Source organism: Prosopis cineraria, unplaced genomic scaffold (assembly GCF_029017545.1).
Source record: "Prosopis cineraria cultivar Desert tree isolate PC_DT_omini unplaced genomic scaffold, ASM2901754v1 PC1, whole genome shotgun sequence".
In the NCBI taxonomy this organism is placed as follows: domain Eukaryota; kingdom Viridiplantae; phylum Streptophyta; class Magnoliopsida; order Fabales; family Fabaceae; genus Prosopis; species Prosopis cineraria.
The window spans coordinates 18,997,967-19,009,613 of record NW_026555332.1 but is presented as its reverse complement, the minus strand read 5'-3'; the positions used below and the strand labels follow the sequence as shown (position 1 = coordinate 19,009,613).

General features: G+C 31.3%; 1 protein-coding gene across 2 annotated transcripts; it reads right to left on the bottom strand.

Annotated features, from left to right (window-relative positions):
* Window positions 1-1,911: 1,911 nt before the first annotated feature.
* LOC129303100 (12-oxophytodienoate reductase 1-like) lies at window positions 1,912-5,222 on the bottom strand. Of its 2 annotated transcripts, none has more exons than XR_008591414.1 (3): window positions 4,621-5,222; window positions 3,754-3,833; window positions 1,912-2,763 (listed from the first exon to the last, which is right to left on the bottom strand). XR_008591414.1 is itself a non-coding variant. In XM_054942146.1 (3 exons), exons 1-3 carry the CDS (start codon window positions 4,596-4,598, stop codon window positions 2,594-2,596), a joined length of 285 nt encoding a protein of 94 aa, XP_054798121.1. In that variant the 5' UTR covers window positions 4,599-5,222; the 3' UTR covers window positions 1,912-2,593. The 2 variants fall into 2 exon arrangements, 1 of the variants encoding a protein (XP_054798121.1); XM_054942146.1 differs by having other exon boundaries at window positions 4,564-5,222.
* Window positions 5,223-11,647: the final 6,425 nt, after the last annotated feature.

Sequence of the window (11,647 nt, the reverse complement as noted above, 5' to 3'; positions counted from 1 at the left end):
TGAAGGCACCCCTGAGGAGCACACTCACAACCTAATGCTTTAAAAAATTGGTCCACTCGATACTGCAACAAACTGATTTCCAATGACAAAATCAAAATTATTTTGAATACCATCATCATACTTGCTAATGAAGGAAAACTCTTTGCATTTGATTCAGGGATTGGTACACTGATCTTTAATGGAAGAACATTTAATCGAAGAACAATAAATCCATTCTATAAACAATTCCAAATATTTGCAAACTAATTCCCTTGGTTCATAAAAAATCCTCCCAGTTACTATGTATTCAAACCTTATATTCATCAGATGCCATTAGTTATAATTGAACACTGTTAGTTAAAAAATACTCCCAATTATTCATCGTATTTCACTTATTGTTATATTGACAACTTATTTCATCATTAAAGTGAAAATTTTAAGAATATTTAATACTCAATTCCATGGTTTAATTAGTTGGATTGTCAATAACACATTAATAATCTTAACTAATTTGAAGGGGCATGGACATAAAAGGTTAAACTATTGTATGACTTGAAATTATTATAGGAATTATTAATTTTTAATCTATGGTCTAATTTTAAAGCATTTTCTAAGTTCCAAACGTAGTAAAACAATCATTTTGGCTATAGTTTTTGTGAAGATCTCGAAAGACACTTACAATATACTGGAACAAAGGAGGACCAACTAAAAGGTGTGATGATGAAAGTACATACACATAGCAGTCATAATTTAAATTTTTAAAGTAGAGCACGTGCGTTCAATTTTTGAATTGGCCTGTTTAAAAATATTCAATTTCCTTTCACGTATACTAAAAGTTAGTTAGCCAAAAGGAATGATTGCAACGAATATCAATTTGTGCACATTTTTCAAAAAAAAAAAAAGATCATCTGCCCAAGTTATAATCTTGTCATGTCGCGGCTTAGGAGTAAGTCCACTTAGAACTTAATGAAATGCATTGCTTGGCTGAGCAGGTTGAGGGAATGACATGGCTTATTCCATTGAAGGGTTAGCAAGCAATCTCTACTTCTTAGTACTGCTTCTGGCCTTCTGGGGGCATAGATGTGAGTATGGTATCCCAACTTAGGGACATCTTCCTCGTCAACAAACACACCAATCTCTTTCATGACATTGCATTAGCAAATGGCGGAACAATATTATCCTGCAATGATAATGAGAATGCAACCACACACGAAAGCTTCAACCAATCTTGGGCTCCAAGGAGCCAACCAAGTGGGCACAAACAAAACACGGCTCACTGCATGTCCTCGTAGACTCATATTATGCAGTTGGACGCTCGGTGTGAATGTCAAAAAGTGGATTGTCCTTGAAGTTCTGTAAAGAATTAGTTTGCCAAAGGAAGAAAATTGTTGTGTAGATTTTGTTCTATGACATGAAAACAACTTCATGCATATTTTTCTGTGACTTTCAATCGAAATATAAAAAAGCACCCATGTTTAGATCATGAATGCAGACTACAGTTGGTGTCAACATGCTTGGCCGGTTTCAATAGTTTACTAAATAAGACTATGGAAGTTAATTTTGTTTCTTGCTTATTCAACAAACGAATGCAAGACAGCTTTCTGATGAAGATGTAGGAAAATAAATGGAAAACAACACAGAACCTAACACTCTCTTTTCATATTGAAAGTTGTAGTAAGACCTACCTTGCATAGTAACAATCTTCAAGGTCATGTCCAACATCATAGACTAGTCCACGAAAGTAATGGGTATGATATGCTTCAAGTGATTCACAAGTGAATAGTCATCAAACAAAAACAAAAGACAGTTTATAAAACATTAAATATAAAGTACATAATGAATCTTTCAATTAGCTCTATGTTTTCTCACTATGAGTCAAAGTGGAATAAAGAAAAAAAAAACGCGCACACACACACGCACCTTCTCCTCTTCCATAGCCATATGTTGATTAACTGATATCTACAAAGCTCTCATGCAAGATGCTAACTTCTTTGTAAGGCTTTCATCATTTTAGATGGTAGAATAAAAGACCAAAATTTTTTTACGCAATGATAGCATGCATTTAAATAGCAATTTCAATTTAATTTAGTCATAAATGTTAATAACAACAAACAAACAAACAATAACTAATATGTAAAAGTTCTAAATCAGACTTAAATGTTCTACACCTTAGATTTATACCAGCAATCTTATCTAATTAAACTTCTACAGTTATAAAATGTTTCCATTGTGCTCCTTTATCCCTTTTAAAAGTAAAACAAAATCTAACCATTTGCAAATTTAGATGTTATTTATTACTTGGCACCCTTATCTTAACAGTTTTGGCATCCAAGTTTGACATTACATCTAGGATACTAATGAAACAATGGGAAAAAATTGGATCATTTCAAAAAATAGGAGAGCATCATTGTCAATACCAACTTTTAGTTTAGAGGGACAAAATTGAACCTTTAATGAAACTTGAAAAAGCAAATCAATTGTATTAAAGCCTTTAAATTATAACCTGAACCAATGCAATAAAAAAGACATAATATAATTATATCCTGCCATTCCAGGTATTGTTCATATAGATTATGGTTGAAGTAAATTGATTTTTCACAACATTTTTGGTTGGTTAAGGCACTGGCTTCCATAGCATTTCTTGCACAGCAAGCCTAAAAACATTGATTATTTGAGGAATTTCATCAGTCCTCAGCCTCCTTAGTGGTGGTGTATATTGTGCAACATCAATGCCATTGCTTCGAATTTGTGGGAACAGTCCTTTGTCTATGCAAGCCCATTTAGCTGAAAACGTGTTTAAAACAATGTAAGATGGGGATATACTAAACATATACAACAAATTTATTCTATTCCACAGAAATTTTGAAGAGATATCGATAATAAGTACAGATGATACAATAGAGTGGAGGTGGAAGTGCATATGTGTTGAATAGACATACAAGGGTTATAACCTAAATAGAATTCAAGGATTTGAACGTTGCTAAATATTAAATAAAAGATTATAATTAGAGACCCTCCCATATTTCTCACTTATGAACATCACCCATGAATCGTTTAAAATGTTGGCGGAAAAGATGCACATACAGCAATGCTTCTATAGAAAAGATGTAGTTCATTTGATTTAGAAAAGTTATGTTTTGGTAGAGGGAATGCCGCTATAAAAGTTCCCACCAAAATCCAAAAAAATGAGAACTTTTAAATTTTATTTTTTATTTCACATTTTCTTTTTATTCATTTATTTTGCATAAGGGAAGGAGGAGCAAACAAGTTCCCCAAGTCTATCTATAGTCTTTACACTAAATTGAGTCATCAAAAATCATGTATAATGTCTGCAACAGTTCTTTCTAAAAGTTAAACTTCAACAGTTAGTTTCCACTTGGAATTACCTTGCCACTGAGCATAATATACTTTGATCGTCTAGGTTTTTAATAGATTGACCAACCTTTACAGCAATGATGTTCAGAAACCGGATGAAATCCATACTCATTAAAAGTCCAAAGATTTAAATAAAGAGTAGAGAAGAAGACAGCATAAGCTCAAAATAATACAAAATCATTTCCCAGGAATGTATAGCTCAAATTGGCATGGACCATGGTCTTAGGCCATTCAAAGTGATAATCTATTGAAACATGTTAAATATCTTGTTCACTCAATAGAAAAGACAAGATATTTTCTAGGTACTGTTCTCAAATCAGAGACACACTTGGGGAAAAACCCTGAATATGAAACCCTTCCCATGTGCCAGATATAACCAAAAAAAAAAAAAAATCCCACCTTTGGCACGAACAGCATCCACAATGGGCTTCCATGCTTCCACTTGTTCTTTTGTCCATACTTTAGGTGTATCAACATAGCTTCACCGAGAACAGAAAAACAAAAAATGAAACACATTTTGTGAAACACATTAGCAAAATGAGATAAAGTTAACACAAGGAACAATAAAGTGTACAAATTATTCGTGAGCAGTGTTAGAAACACCATTAGCTTCAATTATCACAAGAACCCCCCTGGGTCATTCGCTGAGAGTAATATAGGATAGCATGAGGCTGAGGAACATTGTTACAAGATCTATGTCTAGTCAACGATGTCACAACAACACAGCAGAGCAAAAGCAAACAAATTTTGAATTATGAAATCACATAATATTCAAATGATACTGATACCTATAATAATAGAAATAAAATCCTTTGACCGAAAGAAAATTTCCCTATTCTACTAGACCAATCATTGATGCTAGTGGCATTTCGTAGCACGCGGGTAAGGAGAACATAAGGACTAAAGAATCAAAATGATCAAAATATCAATCCCATCTCCCGCAAAAGTTGTAGAACAAACTTCAAAATTTGTGATTTTCAATTTAAGGGGGAAGCTGAGGAAGGAAAGATCAGAATGCAACATGGCTTTAACTAAAAACCCTAGTTGCACAAATATAAACTCACACCTATGGCTTTAACCAAAAATCGTGTTCTTCAATGCTTATGACTTGGGGAGCACTTACTTCAATTGAAATCAAATAGTAGATCCTAGACCCCAATTTAATTAAAATTAAGCACAATTAAGAATTTCTAAAATTCATAGAAATACCAACACAAGGGAAGACGTTTCAAACACGAATCCATCTCTCTGAATTAGAAAGAAGACCTGGTGCTGGTAGAGTTAGAACAGGGTGAGCGACTTCAATCCCTTTGCCTTTTGCTGTTGTGACGGTGACCTAAGAGGGACGTAGAATATCTCTTACACGATGGAGAGAGTGACTTGATGGTCGAGGACAATGATAGGCAAACCAAAGGAAATAAATCGCGGCCAAAGACTTAAATCAGAACAACACGGTCATCATGAATGGCCAAGTAAAACAACACGAACCGCCAGACCCACCACAAATGACAAAGTGCCTTCCCCTACAAAGCACAGAACCCCGAGTAAAAGTTGACCAGCAGAACACACCCAAACGGAGAAAGCACACCAAACTCAGAACACCATGAGAATGCACACCCTTGGTACCCTGACCCAGGAAAGAAATAAATAAACACGGACGACGTAAAATTTGAATTTGAACCAGCTGGCGGCAAAAACACAATGAAGAGTAATCAACCCCCAGGTGACAATGTAGCTTGCCGCCCAAGTAAATCACCTTGCAGCGAACCTGATGATGATAGTAAGTTAGCGACGAGCACTCGATACACGAGGAACTGGTTCCCTTAACACGCAAGGAACAGATACAAAGGAAAATATGATAGGTAAAATTTCAATCAAGGCATCTGCAAAACTCGGGAGCTTAGGGAGCAAAACTGGGGACCAAGGCACCTGCAAAATGCAGGAGACGGATGTGGAGAGGAAGAAAAATTGTGCGTGAAGACAAAGAAAAATAGGATCGTGCGTGAAGACAAAGAAAAATAGGATCAATTGATGGTTGAATAGGATCAGGTGGCATTTTCGGTAATTTACTGTGCAAATAAGGAACTCCACAAGATAGCCTAATAGGAAAGAAATCAGGGGCATATTTGGTAGTTTACTATCCAAGTACTGTGCATGGATATCCAACTTTTAGATTGATATTGAAAGAAGAGAGTTTAAAAAAGAATCATAAATATATATATTTTGCAACCGTGTTGAGCAAGTGCTTAAAATTTTTCCAAGTAATAAATCTTTTCAGGATGCAATGTAAGGTAAGAGATTCTAATGAAACGTTGAGATCACGGTGTAGATTTATAATATATCATAAAATAAGGTGGAGACACATTGGGCGCAAAACTTGCGATAACTATCCCCTATAATGTCTTCATGTTGAACTCTTCGGCACCAAAATTCACTTCATCAATCCCATTCTTTCTCCCTCTTTACTTCTTTTTTCCTTTTTTGAAAATTATTTTGTTTTTCTATTTGAAAATTTTGGTCGACACTAAACATTTTATTCATTGATTAGAATTGTGAGGATTTCTTAAATATTTTCTGGCTACACCTTTTTATCAATATTTTACACTTCAAAATTGTGTCACTCTTTTCATTTTAAAATTAAGGTCTTTTAAAGTAATTTATACTCAGATGATTAATTAAAGTTTTATATAAGGTTTTTGTGATTCAAATTTATATAATCATGAGATCTATTGCATTAATCCTCATTTTTTTCCCATTGCAATTGAATGCTGATAGAAATTAAAATTTTCGGAGTGTAAAATTGGATTTGGAAGTCAAATTATTAGACGCTTCTATTTTGAAAAGTCTTCCATAAAAAGTCCTGAAGAACTCTTTTGCTTATTAAAAACACATTAAAATTTTTTTATTTTCTATTATCATCTAGAAGGGAAGAAATGTTGGGACACTTTTTCTTAAGGATAATAAATCATATTAATTGTTTAGTGTAAGTCTAAACTTTATATCTTCAATATCTAAAACTTTTTTTTTTCTTTTTGATGTGGACGAAAACTTTTTTATATGCAGATCAGAACACGCTAGCATACGCCCACGGAGAGTCAAAGACGTTGCATGGATAGCACTTGTACTGTAACTAAGTCTAGAGTTTAGGCTCGTCTATTTCTTATCCAAAAAAAAAAAAAAGAACATGCTAGCATACACATACAATATTTTGATATTTTTCTTTCACATACATGGTATCAATTACTTAGGTAAAATAATGGTAAGAAATTAGCTATTTTATCAGTGGTGTGAAAATTAAATTGAACCATATATACGAATTATCAACTCAAAAAGTAATAAATTAACTTCTTTTCTACCCCAATAAATTAACTTCTTTGATAGCAGGTCGTGTGGGAGATATTGTATATTTTTTTAAATTTTATTCACAAGCTATTTTCAATATATTTAATTAGAACTAAGGAAAACTTTAAAAAATTTATTAACTATATCTTAAAATTTAATAATTTTTCAATTGTACCCGTTTAAGAGCCAAAAGAATTACTTTTAATAATTTTTCCTAGCATTAATAAGGACATAATTGTAAACATGAATATATATATATATATATATAATAGAGAAGTTCCTTATAAATAACATCAAAATTAATCTTTTCTCTCCGCCCTATAAATAATACTATATATATATATATATATATCTATGCCTCACTACAATATTTTTTTCCTTACACAACAGTTCTCTTTTTGTAACAGTTTTAAAAGTGTTGCTTAATGTAGGTATAAACAACAGTTTTTGTATGTTGTTATTTATCCCTATTTTAAGCAACAAATATTTGACAGCAATTGAAAATTTTTTCTTAAAGTAAAATAGGCAACAATTTTTAAGTGTTGCAATAAAATTTTTGAATGGTGAAAATAAACACTGTTGCCTATAACTGTGCTTTTATCACAACATTTCCACATTGTTCCCTATTCTAATAGGCTATATAAATGTTTCCTAGAAGTCTTTTTTTTCCTATATGATTTAAGAATTATTGCTTATTATTTTTCTACACATAAAAAATTACTTTTTAACTTTTCTATGTACTTTCATTAATTTGTTTTCATGATTAAAAATTATAACTTAAATTAATTTAAAAATTACCTATAAATATATGTAATATTTTGTTTTACAATATCTAAAAGTCATGTTGGAAAGGTGGTTAAAGTTACCAATTCCATTCAAGAGGTTTATGGTTTGAATCTTAGGTGAGAAAGGTGATAAGAGACATTATTTACACACTTTTTATTTAGTTAGGACTCATTTTTCATGTTTGATTCCCTATTTGGTGCATTCATGATCTTAATTATGAGAAAATTACCTAAGAGGCAAAGTTGTGCACTAGGAGTATTTTAGTCCAAAAATTAAAATTTTGAGAAACTGTATAAGCAAATTAGTCAAAATGTGTTTGATGCCCATTAGAATGAATATGAAATTATACTTTCAAAATTCAATTGAGTTTGGAAGATATTAATTAAAAATTGTAAATTGGGTTTGTTGACTTTGTTGACCTAATTAGGGTTTTATGCATGTGTTTGCATGAGTGTTTTCACATAGGGCAGCCCTTGAAATACATTTTATTATTTTTTTCTCATATAAATAGTTAATTCCATATTCCAAAATATAAATTATTATATCACATACATTTATTTGATTTAATTTTGTCCAACATGTGACATATAAGTAACACATGTACACTTGGACTTGCATCAATTAGTGAAGGAGATACAAGAGGGCACTATGCACCATATGTGTCATGAGAAAACGTTTAATGGATGGGGTAGATCTAATTTTTGAAGTACAAAGAATGGGATTATTCATATTAACACAGGAATTATCACCAACTAATAAAAAGGTGCCACCTAAGGGCATATGCACAAAGTGTGAAGCTCTCTAGCCTTTTAATTTTATTTTAGAATTAATTTTGAGAAGAAATCTGATCCAAACTCAAGATGCACATCCCTCAGACTCAATTTAGATTCAACACTCAATTAATTCACCATCTTCATTTCATCTTTCACTTTCTCTCTCTTGTTCATCTTGTTCTTCATTTTCTCTCATTTCTCTCTCTAAAACCCTAACCTTATCTTTTCATCCAAACAACCTTGGATGGATGATCAAATGGCGGGGATGAGAAGAGGGTGATGAGAGGAGAAGAATGGTTGTGCCTTGGTGAGATAAAAACACACAAAGAGTCTTCATTTAGGTGATGGCCATGACTTTGGTTACTTAATTTAGGACTAAATTTGGGTCATTAGCCAAAGCAAACTAGGTTTAATTGAAATTAGTTGTATTTTTTACTAGTGAGGGAATAATTCTTGGTTAATGACTTAAGTGGCAAGGAATTCTTCCTAATTCAAGCTCTAGGAACCTACCTATTCACACTTCATTCTCAAACACTTTAATTCTTCCCCTAACTTGTTTTCTTTATTTCATTAGCTTTAATGATCAATTTAAACCCTAAACATTTGGAATTTAACCTATTTCACTCAAGCAATTTCCATAATTAAACTAGTAGACACTTCCATTAGGAGACCTAAGTGTTGGATAGGGAGACGCAGTGAAAGATTAAAATTTTAAAGTCTCTATCCTAATATGGACTAAACAAACTCGTTTAAGTTAAGGTGGATAGAAGAGTTACCTTTTAATTCTTTGAAGTTGGCACATTTTCTCTTCAAGAGTTTGGATCTCAGGAGCTGACAACATAAATCTGCTCCCTCTATCGGTATCCACATGAATAACTCTCTAACTAGAACAGTTTGCTAGAGCTCCCAGCATCCGTTCTTCTTTAAACGTTAATTTTTCTTTCTATAGGGTGTTTCATGGCTCTTAGATTGTTTTTATCGTCAAAACTTTTCTAACTCTCTCTTCCTTCATAAAGGACGTCCCTATCTATATATAATATATAGATAAGGGTTTTCATCTTCCATTTAAAAGCCCACAAAAATTTAATTAAATTTATCTCTTAAATTTAATTCATAATATCATATCTAATTCAAATTTATCTTATAAATTCAAATTATAAAATTGACATGATATTCTCTCATATCATGTTAGTTATTAAATTTAATCTATCATATAAAATTAAATTTAAAACTAACATAATATAATATAATATAATATAATATATATCACATATATATATTATACTATATATATACACGAATATATATATACATATATATTTTGAAAATATATATATATTATATTATCTATATTTAATTTTATATATCATATACATATATCATGTATATATATGATATATATGATATATGGAGATATATATATATATATTTCGAAATATATATATATATATATATATAATTATATTTTATATTTTATATTTCATATAAATATATATAAATATTTATCAAATGAATACTCAAATATATATATATATATATATATGTATATAATTTATTCACCCTATATTACATTCATTGAATCTAGATATATTTCAGATTCAAAGAACTTGGACATTATAGCTCGAGTTAGGCTGTCCTTGTGTGCGACCCTATAGGCCCAAATGAAATTAGCAGTAGCCTAATTATGCTATTAGCCCACAAGTCACAAGAGGCCTCTAGTAAGACATTGCAACTACCCAATTTACATGGGAATCAATGATCTGATGTAACCTATCATGCAACCATATCACATCCCTTTTGTCACTTGATATTTCGGTCAAGTATGAGACTTGAAATTGTCATTCTCCTTTACCTGACTATTACTTTCTTGATCTCTAAGTGGATTGATAGTAGCAATGAAAAAACTCTTTCCATTATAGTATAGCCATACATTTTCTCAGTCTTACTCATCGAGAAGCCCAGTAATATCTCTCACTTAATGTGAGGGACAAATTTCATCTTGACTACTCATATTCCTCTTCATGAATATCACTAAACTCAATCATAGCCTTTATGATCACCCGATCAAAGGTGATTTTTGACTAGGTCAAAGTTCAGTGGTCTCCATGTAGGAATCCATGATAATCTCAGGTCAAAGGACTTAGTGATATAGTTACATATGAGATAAGCTTATAACTTGTACTATGCAGCTTTATCATAACAGATCGGTCCAGCACCTTGTATTCTTTCAAATGCCTATAACTTTGATTTGTATCCCTATAATTAATCAAAGTCATACTAGTCTTGTTTCATCTATGATCCCTCATAGATGACCTACTAGGGACATTTAGGACAATCACTATAGTTTATCTAAGGATACAGTTATCATATTGAACATGCAATTGTTATGATAATAAAAGAAAAATTCATTAAATAACAATATGCATAGCATAATGATTGACCTTAGGATACAATTTCCAATACTAGGTTGACCATTTGCTATATTAAGGTTAGCTCAGAATTATTTTGAGAGGTGATCAACTACACTCGTCAAAAGGAAATATTAATTTTTATTTATTTAATGATTTTACAATAGCTTTTAAATGTTGCTTATTTTATGTGATATATAACATTTCGAAACTATTTTCTTTTATTAAATATTAACTATAGCCTACTCTTATAGTATAGGTAACAATTTTGATCAAGTATTTGTTGGAATATCTATAAATATTTATAGATTTACATTAATTAATAAGCTTAGATAGATTAGTCTTTATGATCTTGTATGAACCGTAATAGATGGACCACACAGTGAGCCCAATAGACAGAGGCTAACCTACAACTTTGTAGCTATTAATTATTCCCTATCTCTTAGTTGAGTAAGTCAAGGATACTGTGAGATTAAGTAATTAATTTATTTATCAAAGCAGTTACTGATTTGGTCTATATAAGTCAATTAGTTGACAACCAAAACATACGATACCTTTTCTATTATCTCCATTATCTCTGAACTCTTTGTAAACTACAAGTTCTAGTAGATTACAAGTCTGCCTATACTCAAGGTAATCAAAATCTCATATTCAGTCATGGATTCTTTAGGTACGCATATTATTTTACTTAATTATATTTGATTTATGTGAATTGAGATGTTAATGTTAACATGTGGTATCATTTTTACTTAATTATATTTGATTTATATGAATTGAGATACTAAAGTTAACACGTGGCATTAGAGCCTAGTTGTGAATGTTAAATTTGAAGTATCTCACTTTAATGTGATTAACTGAATATAAACTCTTTTAAACTTGTCTAATTTGACTTAAAGTTCTCATTTTCTTTTATTATTGATTTTGAGAATTTTTAACTGATTTCCCATATTAGTTTTGACATATGAATTAGTTTCTAGTGAATTC